A 15,889-nucleotide genomic window follows, 5' to 3' on the forward strand; every position below is an offset into this window, starting at 1 on the left:
ACACAAAATTAAAAAATAAATCGTTATTTTTGTCATCCATCCATCCATCCATCCATCCATCCATCCATCCATCCATCCATCCATCCATCCATCCATCCATCCATCCATCCATCCATCCATCCATCCATCCATCCATCCATCCATCCATCCATCCATCCATCCATCCATCATCTTCCGTTTGCTCTGGGGTCAAGTCGCGGGGGCAGCAGCTTTAACAGGGAAGCCCAGACTTCCCTCTCCCCAGCTACCTCAACCAGCTTCTCCAGCAGGATCCCAAGGTGTTCCCAGGTCAGCCTATGGACATAGTCTCTCCAGCGTGTTCTGGGTCGTCCCCAGGGCGTCCCATCGGTGGGACATGCCCGGAACACCTCTCCGGGGAGGCGTCCAGGAGGCATCCGAACCAGATGCCCAAGCCACCTCAGCTGGCTCCTCTCAGCGCGGAGGAGTAGCAGCTCCACGCCGAGTTCCTCCCGGATGACGGAGCTTCTCACCCTATCTCTAAGGGAGAGCCCGGACACCCTGCGAAGGAAACTCATTTCGGCTGCTTGTATTCAGGATCTTGTTCTTTCAGTCACGACGCACACCTCGTGACCATAGATGAGGGTAGAAACGTAGATCGACTGGTAAATCGAGAGCTTCGCCCATCGGCTCAGCTCCTTCTTCACCACTACGGACCGGTGCAGAGTCTGCATTGCTGCAGACGCTGCACCGATCCGTCTGTCGATCTCTCGCCCCCTCCTACCCTCACTCGTGAACAAGACCCCAAAATACTTGAACTCCTCCACTTGGGTAAGGATCTCATCCCCGACCCGGAGAGGGCACTCCACCCTTTTCCGACTGAAGACCATTGTCTCGGATTTGGAGGTGCTGTTATTCATCCCAACTGCTTCACACTCGGCTGCTAACCGCTCCATTGAGAGTTGGAGGTCACGGCTTGAAGAAGCCAACAGCGCAACATCATATGCAAAAAGCAGAGATGCAATGTTTTATGTTATTTTGGTGGTTTGGAGTGACACCAATGGTTTGGTAAACTTGTTAGCATGTTCTTTATGCTATAGTTATCTGAATAACTCTTAATAGCTATGTTACGTTAACATACCGGCCACGTTCACATTTCGTTGTTCATGCATCATGTAACATTATCATACTGTACACTTCTCTATTGTATTTTTTATTTTAAATTGGCTTTCAAGATGACATATCTGTTCTATGTGTTGGATTTTATCAAGTAAATTTCCCCCAAAAATAAAACTTATACTCCGGTGTGACTTATAGTTTTTTTTTTTTCCTGTTCGTTGCACATTTTTGGGCTGGTGCGACTTATACTCAGGTCCGATTTATATTCTGAAAAATATGGTACGATTTATATTCTGAAAAATACGGTACTGTATATATTGCCATTATAAAATCTAGCAGTTATTCTGTAGATTATTCCACAAGAAAAAGTGTGATTCTTAGTGAAGCATTTACTTTGTATTTGGGAACTGACAGCACAAACGGGGAGAGATTTTTTTTTAATTTAGATTTGTCACTTAATATACTTTTGTGAATTTACTTGTTAGTTTTATTTATCCATCCATCCATCCATTATCTTCCGCTTATTCCGGGGTCGGGTCGCGGGGGCAGCAGCTTCAGCAGGGAAGCCCAAACTTCCCTCTCCCCAGCCACTTCAGCCAGCTCCTCCGGCGGGATTCCAAGACGTTCCCAGGCCAGCCGAGCGACATAGTCTCTCCAGCGTGTCCTGGGTCGACCCCGGGGCCTCCCGCCGGTGGGACATGCCCGGAACACCTCTCCAGGGAGGCGTCCAGGAGGCATCCGAACCAGATGCCCGAGCCACCTCAACTGGCTCCTCTCAACGCGGAGGAGTAGCGGCTCGACACCAAGCCCCTCCCGGATGACCGAGCTTCTCACCCGATCTCTAAGGGAGAGCCCGGACACCCTGCGGAGGAAACTCATTTCGGCCGCTTGTATCCGGGATCTTGTTCTTTCGGTCACGACCCACAGCTCGTGACCATAGGTGAGGGTAGGAACGTAGATCGACCGGTAAATCGAGAGCTTCGCCTTTTGGCTCAGCTCCTTCTTCACCACAACGGACCGGTGCAGAGTCCGCATCACTGCAGACGCTGCACCGATCCGCCTGTCAATCTCCCGCTCCCTCCTACCCTCACTCGTGAACAAGACCCCAAGATACTTGAACTTCTCCACTTGGGGCAGGATCTCATCCCCGACCCGGAGAGGGCATGCCACCCTTTTCCGGCTGAGGACCATGGTCTCGGATTTGGAGGTGCTGATCTTCATCCCAACCGCTTCACACTCGGCTGCAAACTGCCCCAGTGAGAGTTGGAGGTCACGGCTTGATGAAGCCAACAGCACCACATCATCTGCAAAAAGCAGAGATGAGATGCTGAGGCCACCAAACCGGACCCCCTCAACGCTTCGGCTGCACCTAGAAATTCTGTCCATAAAAATTATGAACAGAATCGGTGACAAAGGGCAGCCTTGGCGGAGTCCAATCCTCACTGGGAACGAATTTGACTTACTGCCGGCAATGCGGACCAGACTCTGACACTGGTCTTACAGGGACCGAACAGCCCTTACCAAGGGGCTCGGTACCCCGTACTCCCGGAGCACCCTCCACAGGACTCCCCTAGGCACACGGTCGAACGCCTTCTCCAAATCCACAAAACACATGTAGACTGGTTGAGCGAACTCCCATGCACCCTCGAGGACCCTGCCGAGGGTGTAGAGCTGGTCCTGTAGTTTTATTCAACATTTGAAAATATTAGTGCTTGCCAAAGATTAAAATTTTTAATTATAATTAATCGCATGATTTTTAAAAATTAATTAAGCAATTAAATGCAGTTTTTTTATTTTTATTTTTTTTAATCGCGAATTTCAAGAAGTGAAAGAAAACTGTGCTTTGTTGTAGGCAAAAGAAGGAAACTACTAGTATTATAGCATCCACATGATTTTATTTAACAGAAAATGCACCAATATTTTTCTTTCCATTTTGGTCCATTATAAAGCAAAGAAACTTTAGACTGTAGCACTTAGGTTTCTTCTCTGTGTTAGATATGTGCAAAATGTATGCTCACCTTTCGCTCCACCCGGTCTCTTTGGAGCACGGACTTGAATTGGACCACATAGGCGGGGTCCACACATTTCCATCACCCGATGCACATGGCAAAAACCAGGAAGGACCACAGAATATGACACATACCACTGATCTCCCAGAACTTCTGTCATTTTTCTGCACAGAACATAAAAAAAATAAAAATAATTACTGAAATGACACTGAATGCACAAACACACAGATTTTTCTCCCATTTCCTATACATTTATTCTTCCATATACTGTCATAATCTTAGAACACTTTTCTTTTACAAACACACAAACCATATTTCTTTCCTCCATTTCTTATTTTCTGACATATTTTCTGTAACTGTCACACACGCACACACACTATCGTAATGAGGAATATAAAACTACTACAGTACACCTGCAGGGCTCCAGTAGTATTTCCAACTATGTAACTTGTCCATTTCAGCTATACATCTCTCCCTCTCAGTGAATGTTTGTTTTTGCGGAAATTCTATATTAAGCCTGAACGATATATCGTTTAAACATCACCAACGCGATGTGCGTGTGCGCAATAGTCCCATCGCAAGCACGTGCGATAGTTTTTATTTTTTTTAAATCCACATACGCCTTGCTTTCTGGTCTGCGCACAGCCTCAGACCCTCCCTCTCCCAGCCCTTTGTTCCTCTCAGTCACTGCGGCGCTTGCTTATTAAAGTTAACAATGGCTTTGATCTGGCCAAAGAAGCAGACTTCACACGGGCATCTGTCAATCATCGTTTAACTTGTTAAACTGTTTCTGCAAGGAAGCCATGCTGGAATGAATGTGTGTGTGTGTGGGGACGTTGGAGACATATAAATGCCAGAAGTGATCATGAGGAGTTTGAAATTTCTATATGTCACTCCAACGGTCACAGCTAAAGTAGATAAACAGAAGCATTTAATAAAGCCAAGCATTTATCTGCTACAGTACTTTATTCTTGTTCAAAAATGATTTGGTTGGACAGTTATGTTTAAAACTTATCATAATTATGACATTTGAAGAGCCTAAAAACCATTTATTTATATCCATGTTTTAAATCATTTCGGGGGGGGGGGGGGGGGGGGGAGTGAGAAAAAAAGCATGTCTTATATGTATCTTTCCAATGCTAAATCTGAACAAATACATTGAGCACAAAAAACACACACACACACACAAAAAAAGGGGTGGGGGGGGCTTTGCGGTTTTCCACTTATCGCAGCGGGTCCTGGTCCCATTAACCGCGAAAAACAAGGGATCACTGTACACTGTGGTGATAGTGAGTCATCCAAAGTCTTTCCAAACAGCTATTTAAGTCATCTTGTGAAAATTTCTTGGAAAAAAAAAATTATATAATTTTTTTTAATATTGCAATATAATATCGCAATATATCGCAAACCCCCAAAAAATCGCAACAATAGTTTTTTCCAATGTCGTTCAGGCCTAATCTATATCATATCCGCGGTTGAATATCACTTAATAGGGACATTTTGTATTAGTGACTCCACTAAATTGTAGTCCATGTTCTTGTTGCTGTCGTTTTAATTCTGAGGTGTTCGCTGGACTCTGTTTAAAGTTGGCCAACAACCTTTATGCATTTTGCTGGCTGCTTGCAGCAAAATATCCATGTTTTGCTGCATGTTTGCTTCCTGCATAGAGTGTGGTCAGCAACAGTGACTCTGTTGTTCTGTAATTGATTGCTCACTGATTGAAAAATGCGTGTTAACAAATCACAAACCAGTTTTTCCCCAACAGGCCACAAGTTAATTGTTGTAATTGGTATGTTGTTTCAGCCTTTGGGGCTATGGGGCCTTCAAAGGGTAAAAAACTACAGAGCTGGGTAGTGTGGGGTGGGGTGTTATGTGTTAAAAGATTTAATGCCGTTAATAAGGCAATTAATTATCACCTTAATTTGACCACCATTACAAAATGTATTTCTTTTTTGGAACTTTTGTTCTGATTTTCTCCTTTTAAAAAAATTAAGGAAGAAAAAAATAATCGGGAAAAAATTATAAATTAAATTTCTTTCGCAATTTTATTTGTAGGCGCTATCACCCGACCCCTAATCCTTAGTGTGATTGACATCATGGCAAAATCAGCCATGATTGACTCAATTTTCCCGTTTGCAAATGCGCAAAAGTGTTCCATACAATCGATAGGTAACTCTGGTACTAATATTCTTTTTAAATACGTAGAATTTTAACATTTCCATCGACCTGGCCATGTCGCTGTTATTCAATTCGCAGCAGCCTATCGCATGTGTCACCTCGCTAATGAGGCGCATAATTGTCACCGCGACATTAACACAGTCTTGGCGAACCATTGTGACGGGCCATTGACTGACGCCAAACACCCAAATCGCAAAACACTGTCATCTACAGTAGAGCTGATATCCTTGGGCGTGGCACCGCTGTCTTCGATTCTTGAGCCTGGTGGAAGGTTCAAGCTGAGGCAGGGAGAAGGCAGAGGGGAGGATGAGGAGGTGTGTGGCGTTAGTGACAGGCTGCCAGTCATGACGCTGACAGCTGGGTGAAAGATAGCTGTCTTGACACGCAAGAAGAGAGAGAGCGAAGAGATGGAGGCGGAGGTACGCGCCAGTCAGCCCCAGTGAGGAGGCGAGCGATGCCGAGCAGATTGAAGTGACGGCAGCGCTGCGTCGGAGGTTGATTGGCGCAACACGCGGCTCGCAATGAAAGATTCAGGCTGAGTGTAAAAGCACTAAATGCTGTCAGTGTTATTATCACCTGCACTAACTGATTGAGGAAAGCAGAGATGCGGGTGGCTAATTGACAGCTTTTTTGCTTCTTATTTTGCTGCTTTTCTGCAACCCAAATGTAGAGTGAAGAAAGCGACACCATCAAAGCCTTGTCAGTGAGTGACAGCACTGATAGAGGCTGGAGGAAGTGATGATACTGAGAGAGATGTATGTCAAATTCCCAAGCTGTTTTCCTCTATATTCTTCAAATGTATCTTCACTTCCCTGTTGAGTTGCATATATCTAGATAAATATTGAATGAATGAATTGAATGAAAATACACTGTACACAATCAAATATTGATTGTATTTAAGGGTGGGGGTTTAGCTGTTTATTATGAGCTTAATTCATAACTCATAGCTCACAAACTTTTCCATTGACAGCGTTAACGTCAATAGCCACACTATATTATCTCAGTAGTAAGGCACTCAAAACAATATAAGGTGTGACATTTTGCTGCATGCTTTGTATGGGCATAAGATGTGCCATTTGTAATATAAAAAATAAACAAATAAAGCATTTAATTCCAATTGTCCAAATAACAAAGAGTTGTCAATGTTATTATCATATACAGAGTTCCCCAGCAGTTGTGAGGGATAGGAACCAATTAGGTAAAATCCATGACTAATTAGAAAAAGATGGTGACAATGCACCATGCACAGCTGCTCAAATAACTTTTTTGGCTCCAAAATTCTACAGATTGGAGACAAAGCAATACACGATGATTTGGTCTAAGCACAAATGTGTGAATCTTTTTTCCACAAACATTAGCAATGTTACACAGAAGAGCTGTATGTTGTGTTTGTCCTCTACTTCCCGACTTAGTATTGTGGATCAAAATGTCTGGATTTCCTTTGTAGCAAGCGTGAGAGTACGTCTTGTAGCATAAACGCGAGAGCAGCAGCGGCGTTAAAGCGGGACTGACAGGAACCCTTTCATGGTCAGTGTTACACTGGATAAAACTCAAGGCCCCACTGCTGTGGATTAGCCCGCTTGCTCGTGACACGCTGCTGAAACATTCATGGCTGTCAGTTGGGGAGGCGAAATGTGATTGGGCAAATGCTTGAAATATTTAAAATAGGAGCCTGTTGGCGCCTTTTACTGTTTGCACGGCGTGGCGTCAGGAGCTGGAAAGAGAGGCTAAAAGCTGGTAATTGGCGCTGTGTTGTGCAGCGTGTCAGTCTGTAACGTTCAAGTCTTGTCGCTCTTCTCGCTAGCGCTGCGAGCGAGCGCCTGACTGCGCCTTTGAGCTTCCTGATGACTTGACATCAAGGACCTGGAGTAGAAATTGCAATTCCCTCACAAATTGCGTGTCTTCACTGAGAAATGCTGTCGCCAAGGCACAATGCCTACAAAAGAAGAATGAAGAATCTAACGCTGATTAATAGATCACAGCATATCATAGTAATCCCCAAACAATATACAAAATGGTCCAGCATGACTCTCTTTTTGTTGTTTTGCAGTAGACACGACCCTCTTCTAATACCTGGTAATGAACAAATTGAAAACATGGACATGAATGTGAAGAGGTATGACTCCACCGGAATGTTTCACTGGTGCCCCTCAAAAGACATCGAAAAAGTCATTCTGGTGAGTAAAAGCTCAATTTTATGACAGTGCTACTAAAAGAACAAAACAAACAAAAAAAGAACCACACACATTATACACAAAATATTAGAAAAACTAAAAGTAAGTATCATGAGGAGTTTCCCTTCACGCTTGTTAAGTCATCAAATCACATACTAATATGTATTGATATTTCTTTCTCTGCCTCTGTGCTTCAAGGTGAGTTAATGGTTTTCTTAACATTTGTGCACATACAGTAGGTTTAAGTGAACAGAGTTGCGGGTGTCCACTCATGCGGTTGCTGTGATGTCTATGCAACTGGGCAGTTTGCAAGCATTTAGGTGTACCCATAAATTATCATCTATCTGAAAGACCACTGCACAACTTTCATTCCAATACAACACTCTATGGATTATTCGCAAGATTTGAATATTTTTATTTTTGTAATTTTTGTAAGGGATCTGATACTGCTATTATTGTTGCATATTCACAATATTGAATTGCAACTGTTTTTGAAAAAAAAAAAAAAAAAACACTAACTAGCAAACTTAAATAGGGTACAGAACTGTTATTGATAGTTGAAAACAGTGAATATTTTCCTCAATCAAAACATCAACTCGAATAGATGTCATGCCACAAGTGGTACGTCAGCCACTTATATTTTAGTCCTTTTTCATAATTTCTATATTTTTCCACCATCGATCACGTGCGACAGTGCAGAAAGAGTTAAGTAACCAACAATTAATTCTGCCTCCATATGCCCTGCATTATTAATCAAAAGACAGGAGAAATACTGTACAAAAGGGAAGTCTTCCATCAGCTATTACCCTGATTTAAGCCACACTTACACTTGAACAGAATGAAACTTTTTTCCAATAGCTTATTCTACTTCAACATGTATTCTTTTTGTGAGGATTCTCCCCATATTTCCCCAACTTGCCTAAAGTCTTACAAACTGCGTTCATCAGCAACTGACTCTGAGTCAGCTGCTCTTGGTCATGAAGTAGAATGTGACATTTATATGTATTATTGGTAAACATTATTGGAGTAATCAAGTAAATCAGCTGTTATTTTATGTTAAACTCCCGCAGCACTTTTATCGGGTAGTTCAGCTCTTTATTGATTTTTCTGTGCTCTTTCCCTCTCCCTCTTGTTTCTTCAGACCCGGAGTGAAGCCTCCATGACCGTGCTCAGCGGCCATGTGGTGGTCTGTATATTTGGGGATGTCACGTCCGCTTTAGTGGGGCTGCGAAACTTGGTGATGCCTTTAAGAGCCAGCAACTTCCATTTTCATGAACTCAAGCCCATCGTTTTTGTGGGCTCGCTAGACTATTTGCGACGAGAGTGGGAGACGCTACACAACTTCCCCAAGGTCTCCATTTTACCTGTGAGTTTACATCATCATCCCAGATTAGGGTTAAATGGGTATCCTCTTTATACTACATTTACATGGAAACCCGCTAATTTGACTGAGGGATTTTTCCGTGACGAGTTCCGGAACATTCTCAGCTCGTTAGGCTCGGTCTAACTGATGATGTAGGCTCGTCTTCAATTCAGTCTTCAAAAGCAAAACTACATCAATGAAATGACGTCACTTCAATACATGTTTAACTAGTTCAGCACAGCTCAACTGTAACTGCTCACTTCAATTTCAGGGTACCCGCGGGTTATTAAAAGTATTAAAAAAGCATTGAATTTAGTTTTCCATTATTAAAGGTATGAAAAGTATTAAATTAGCTGTTGTAAGTCTGGAATTTTTTCACCGTAGTCTTAATTTTCAAGAACATCTCGGTGCAACCTAAATTATATCCGTGACGAAGTTTTTTCATGTGTTTTTTTTTTTAAATCCACAACGAAGATGACGCATAGAATTTTTACGATGCACTGCACTACAAATCGAAATGCAACTCGTGCGTGCCAAACCACCACAACCGGCAAAACGGAGAATCCATCCACCTCTGCATCGGCAATGCGTCCGTTTGTCGGTGGAACGAAAACCCTACAGGCAGAACTATTGTGGATTCTGAACACCAAAACAGACCATCAGTCATATACTTCAAATGAGTCCATTGGTGATCTGTTTCAGATATTACGTCATTTTTGGTCTGCATCGACTGTCACAATGTTGGTCATATTGCGTTTTGTTCCAGTGGGAGCGTTCCCGATGTCTTTTGTAATGAATTTTCAGTTAGCAGGAAAAAAAACGCACATTTTCTTAATGTTTAAATAGTCTACATATTTTTATGACCATTATAAGTGCATTTACACAATGATATAACGCTGGGAAAGTTTGTTAAACATAATGTTGCTCAAATCGTGTTTTTTTTCCCCGGAGGGAGCACTCCTGACTTCTGCAGCCAATTTAAGCTCATCAAGACTTTAAGATAGAGGTAAAATCGGGCCTAAAAAGTCCAGCCCGACCCGAACTGGTCCGTGACCCGCGTTTTGTGTGATAACATTTGTGACGATGTCTGCATAAAAGCCTGTCTTTTATAACGAATTCTCAGTTGGCAGAAAAAAAAACGCACATTTTCTTAATGTTTAAATAGACTACATATATTTATGATCATTATAAATTTATTTACACAACGAAATAACGCTGGAAAAGTTTGTTAAATATAAATAAACAGGTGCGGTTTTGCGGACTCGCAGAGGGGAAGACTAAAAAGGGCGTATAGGCACGCTCTGGCTCTGCAATGACCATACAGTGCCTTCTTTTTTTTTTTAAATCCAAATTATTTTATAACAAGTATTCCTTAGTTTATCATTCATACATCGTTAATATATAATTATTTCAAAACCCGTTGTTTTGGGGTATGTGATAGGGGCTCAAGTTACATCCAGATACTTTAAGTTGCAGTTTATGGGTCATGCGAAGGCAGTGAACCTGCTTAAACATTTCGGTTTGCCTTTCAAATGAATGTGAATTTCGCCGTTTTAACTCGAGAGTTAGCCATGTTCACTGGGGTCTTGGCAGGTGCACTAGCGGCTAGCCTGTCACAGAAGATGGCTGGTCTGAGGCCTGTCCTCCTCCTCTTTTTGTCCATAATTATTGTGTGCGTGTGTGTGTTTAAAAAAATTCTGACAGACTTTATAATGTTACTTTAAATGTGTTTTAATTGTATCTTCAGTATATGTGCATTCTTTTGTCAAACACACTTAGTAATTGAGGATGAAATTTGATGTTCAGTGATTTATTTATTTAAAATGATTCAATATGGTCTAAATAATGGGTGCGAGAAAAGTATTAATTTTCAGTTGAAATGGCATTAAAAAAGGTCTTAAAAGTCTTGAATTTAGATTTATCAATCCTGGGGGGACCCTGAATTTGTTTCTCTCTCTCTTTTGTTTTGTATCCCTCTGTCTTCCCGCCTCACCCCAAAGGGTACGCCATTAAGTCGTGCAGATTTAAGGGCTGTCAACATCAACCTCTGCGACATGTGCGTAATACTGTCAGCCAATCAGAACAATATCGAAGATGCCTCCCTGCAGGATAAAGAATGCATTTTGGCTTCGCTCAACATCAAATCTATGCAGTTTGATGACAGCATTGGGGTGTTGCAGGCTAATTCCCAAGGTAAGGATCATCCTCTTACACTCTGGGTGCACTGCTGCCCAAAGGGACAGGTTGTGGGAAGAAGGGAAGTCAAAGATTTTTTTTTTTTTAACAAGAAAGATTTGAGGGGTTAAAAGATGGCAGTCACCACATTTTTAGTCTGAGGCACTACTGTATGAGAACCACAACAATGATACATGCAATCGCTTTATCAATCAATCAATGTTAAATTCTGTTCTCATTTTGGGGTGTGAAACTTGACTGCTCACACATTTTCAACCTGATTTGCAATTCCAAGAACACTTCGTGTATATTATATATCATGCATATTCTTCAATGCTGTACTTTACGTTTTGATATCAGTAACAATATTTTGTCATGGCTCTTTTATTTTCGAACTGAAGCAGATTTGTACGCTCTTAAATCATTTTGGAGAGGCTCAAATACTTTAATAATGGGAATTTGCCATTAACTTATGAGAGCATCATCACCATATAGATGTTTGTTCAATCTGGTTTATTTTCATTTAGCAATATTAAAATTAAATAAAAACCTTTTGACAAATGAAATATTGGACATTCAAATAGAGTCAGTCAAGTGAACCATCTGACAGAATCATGTACAAATGTGTCCATATAATGCTGTTACTCAGTACAGTGCTCTGAAATGAATATTCAAGTGGCGTGTATGACCTGGATTTAGTAAAGACGCTTTTCAAGAGTGTTTACGCCACATCATTTTCTAATCATTCCAGTCTTGTTCACTGGTAATTACAAGCTGCTAAACCTCCCCACTAATACTTTATAATGATATCAACATGATGGTGTCATTTAGGATGTTGTTGTTTCCCATGTCTGGCGATCGGTCTGGAACAGATTGTAGATGTTTGCTGACAAACACTCGATCTGGGCCTCCCATCAGGCCTCATCAACATTAAGCAGCGAGTACAAATCACCAGGCGGCGAGACTCAGCTGCCGCTCATTAGTCACGACCAAACAGCGACGACTTCCTGAACGGATGGCGCGACCACAGACGCAAATGTGGCCAATGCCATCCAGACAGCTAATCCCCGCAGTTTATGATTAGTTTGAAAGACGACGTGGCTCGAACTCGGGACTATTCTGTGCTACTGTTGTAAGTACAAATCAAAGCAGAAGGGTTTTAGTGGCGAGCACTTGCCCATGTTTTAGGAGAATGCCAATGCTGTTATTCCTGCAGCCTTGAGTGAGTGATGCGCTGTCGATGGCCATGCGGCTGAGAAACAATAATCAGAGGTAAATCAGCCTAGGGACTGCTCTGGGGAGCACTATTCACAGGAAGCCACCCCAATATGGAAAACCCACTTGCCTATGTCTTCTCTCTGGGTCGATGGATGGCGCCCATTGTCATCAATAATTGGGTCTTATATCAAACACTCATTTCAGTGAAAAATACTTCACTTTAGAGAACACCACCGCAGTGCACTCATGCATACATCAGGAAATACACACATAGCCAGACACTTGTGTTGTATCATAGTAACGCTTTGGGGGGTTCCTTCCTCCTAGCGACGCTCCCGTTCACGCACCGTCTGCGGAATTGAAAACAAGAAGGTGCAAATGAATAAGTAAACAAGTGCCTTCCTGGGGGAGAGCTTCTCACGGCGGCTGTAGCCTGTAGTCAACCGCAGAGCATCACCGTGCCCGGGGGCCTACAGGGATGAATGGTGGGGGCTACGTAAGCCAGATCCCACTTGACTCTTGCAACATGCTGCCAAACACTTGAAGGCAGCAACTGCCTCCAGGAGATGTTGTGTGCATTAGAAACACAATCGCTTCATGGACAGGTAGGCAAGATACTGCAGCTACAACAGACTCTTTCAAACTGCTTCATAAAGGTTTAGGGTTTTTTTTTCTTCTATTTTTCACTGAAGGGGTGCAGAGTGTCAATACATTCTTGGAGCTGGTGTGATTCAAGTGGTTTAACATACAGTAACTGGTTTGAATGCCATTATGAGAGTGCAAAATTTTATACCAGAGACCCGATTCATTATACATTGCACCAAACTCTGGCCCTGATGATAACTGGCAAATACCTTATTAATTACAGTGAGAAAAATAAGTATTTGAACACCCCGTGATTTTGCAAGTTCTCCCACTTGGAAATGATGCTTGTACACTGTGAGAGACAATCTAAAAAAAAAAAAAAATCCACAAATCACAGTGTATGATTTTTTAAACAATTTTTTGTATAGTACTTCTAGAAATAAGTATTTAAACACCTGAGAAAATCAATGTCAATATTTGGTACAGTAGCCTTTGTTTACAATTACAGAGGTCAAACATTTGCACAAACTGCAGCAGAGATTTTGCACCACTGCTCCACACAGATCTTCTCTAGATCAATCAGGTTTCTGGACTGTCACTGAGAAACACTGAGTTTGAGCTTCCTCCAAAGATTTTCTATTGGGTTTCGGTCTTGACATTGGTAGGCCCCTCCAGAACCTTGATATGCTTTTTACGAACCCACTCCTTGGTTATTCTGGCTGTCTGTTTCGGGCCATTGCCATGTTGGAAGACCCAGTTACGACCCATTTTCAATGCTGTAACTGTGGGAGGGGGAATTCCCCAAAATCTCACAATACATGGTCCTGGTCATCCTCTCTTTAATGCAGTGCAGTTGTCCACTACCATGTGCAGAAAAACACCCCCAAATCATGATACTACCACTCCCATGCTTCACAGTCGGGATGGTGTTCATGGGGTGGTACTCATCATTCTTCTTCCCTTCAAACACAATGAGTGGAATTAAGACCAAAAAGTTCCATTTTAGTCTCATATGACCGCATGACTTTCTCCCATGACTCCTCTGGATCATCCGAATGGTCATTGGCAAACTTAACATGGGCCAGGACATGTGGTGGTGTAAGAGGGGAACCTTCCGGGAATCTTGGAAATAATGATCCCAGCTCCTTTCAGGTCATTGACAAACTCCTCCTGTGTAGATCTTGGCTGATTTCTCACCATTCTTAGCATCATTGTGACCCTACGAAATAGATCTTGCATGGAGCCCCAGTCCGAGGTTAGATTGACAGCCATGAGATAGATCTTGCATGAAGCCCCAGTCCGAGGTTAGATTGACAGCTATGTTTAGGTTCTTCCATTTTGTAATAATTAAGCCAACGGTGGATTTTATATCACCAAGCTGCTTGGCAATTCCCCCATAACTCTTTCCAGCCTTGTAGAGGTCTACAATTCTGTCTCTAGTGTCTTTGGCCAGCTCTTTGGGGTGTAAGGCGTGGACAGGTGGGCAAACCGCCTCAAACAGGCCAAAAGTCAGACTCAAAAGGTCCACCCCGACTCCTCTTTATTTTGGAGAATAAGTGGAGGTTGACTTTTCAAAGGTGACTAACAGGTCTTTGAGGCTCACAATTGTAGCTAATAGACAGGTGTTCAAATACTTATTTGCAGCAGTATAATACAAATAAATTGTTGAAAAATCATACACTTTGATATGTTTTTATTTTATTTTATTTTTTTAGATTGTCTCTCACAGTGGACAAGCACCTAAAATGAACATTTCAAACCCGCCCATCATTTCTAAGTTGGAGAACTTTTAAAATCGCAAGGTGTTCAAATACTTATTTTCCTCACTATATCTTATTGCAGAAAGCTATGTCAATATGTGAATAATAAATTTGTGCTTTGAGATATAAGTGAGAAGCACTAGAAGCCATCCTTAATGAAGTTTATTGCAAAGCTAAAGAAAGGCAAGACTGTTTCAAAGGCAAAGTGTGGTTTGTTGACTTTATGCAACTCCAGTGCCTGTGTCAGTGTTTGCTATATGATATTCTCTGTCTGAAGTGCAATCTTATTACACAACATGGAAGTTAAGCAATCTCTTTTGTTCCAGCTCACCATGTCACATGTTAAAGAAGTTTTTGTAACATCTTTTAAAAGGAGAACATCAGGGTTTACTGTCTTTTTCTCTCAGTGACAATGACTTCTTGCGCTAGTCAATGCCGTGCCAGCTGCAGAGTTTTCAAAATGATAAGAGAGAAGTGTTTATGAAATATAAAAAACAAAGTTGTCTCCAGAAAAAGGCTAACATCAGTCTTTCATTCTTCATGGACAAAAGTCAACATGATGACTGGGTGTCAATCCAAGTGCAATCATTGGAATAACAAGATAGATGATTAGCTGTGCCGCTCCAATGACTATGTGGCTCTTCTTTTGTAATCTAAGCCTCTCATCGAGTATCTTGACAGGAAAGACACACTCAGTGATAAAACGGTGACCTGAATGTATTGTATAGTTCCTGGCTGGTGGCATTTCGCTGCAGTCAGCACTAAATGATGGATGTCAAAACACGGCTGATGCATTATGCATCTTGCATTACCAATTTAAGGTGTTTACTTGTCACTTTGAGGGAATGCAAAAATGTGAAGTCACGCGAATTTGCTCCGCTGTCACTTGTCGTCGCGATCCATGCCATTTCCCATAAAAGGTTTTCTAGTATCCACTTGGCCAACTTTTATTGTTACAAAATGAGGGACATGTAAAATTGATGCTGCGCTGCTGATGGAAAGCCATGAATGCTAAATACATCCTAGCTGACCCCTAAAAGCACTGCAATTTTTTTAGGCTGCTGTCATCTTTCGCCACTTCTTCATCATTGACGCTACGTTTGAAAGATGCCAAACAGCTTCATGCTGACTTAGCTGACATACACTATGCTGTATGTAACGCTATCAAAACTTGCTTTCTGATATCACCATATGTTTGCTCTACAGTACAAACTCCAATGTACATGAAATGCTGCTTGACTCGTAGGGAGTTCTAATTTTTAAAAGATTTTTTTCATACAGAAAGTCAATTTATTTCTATCGCAAAACAGTTAAGTGTAAACAGGTACAGGTTTCTCGCTGAACCCCCAT

At 41.9% G+C, this 15,889-nt stretch overlaps 1 protein-coding gene across 30 annotated transcripts in view; it reads left to right on the top strand.

Moving 5' to 3' along the window:
• kcnma1a (potassium large conductance calcium-activated channel, subfamily M, alpha member 1a) overlaps positions 1–15,889 on the top strand; it is a 302,368-nt gene that overhangs the window by 260,257 nt on the left and 26,222 nt on the right. For all 30 annotated transcript variants that reach the window (XM_057848857.1, XM_057848838.1, XM_057848847.1 and 27 more), the window contains 3 exons: positions 7,315–7,441; positions 8,580–8,804; positions 10,802–10,994. In XM_057848857.1, coding sequence (XP_057704840.1) covers positions 7,315–7,441; positions 8,580–8,804; positions 10,802–10,994 — 545 coding nt within the window. The remainder of the gene's footprint in view (positions 1–7,314; positions 7,442–8,579; positions 8,805–10,801; positions 10,995–15,889) is intronic.

The sequence above is a fragment of the Corythoichthys intestinalis genome, chromosome 10 (assembly GCF_030265065.1).
Source record: "Corythoichthys intestinalis isolate RoL2023-P3 chromosome 10, ASM3026506v1, whole genome shotgun sequence".
NCBI lineage: Eukaryota > Metazoa > Chordata > Actinopteri > Syngnathiformes > Syngnathidae > Corythoichthys > Corythoichthys intestinalis.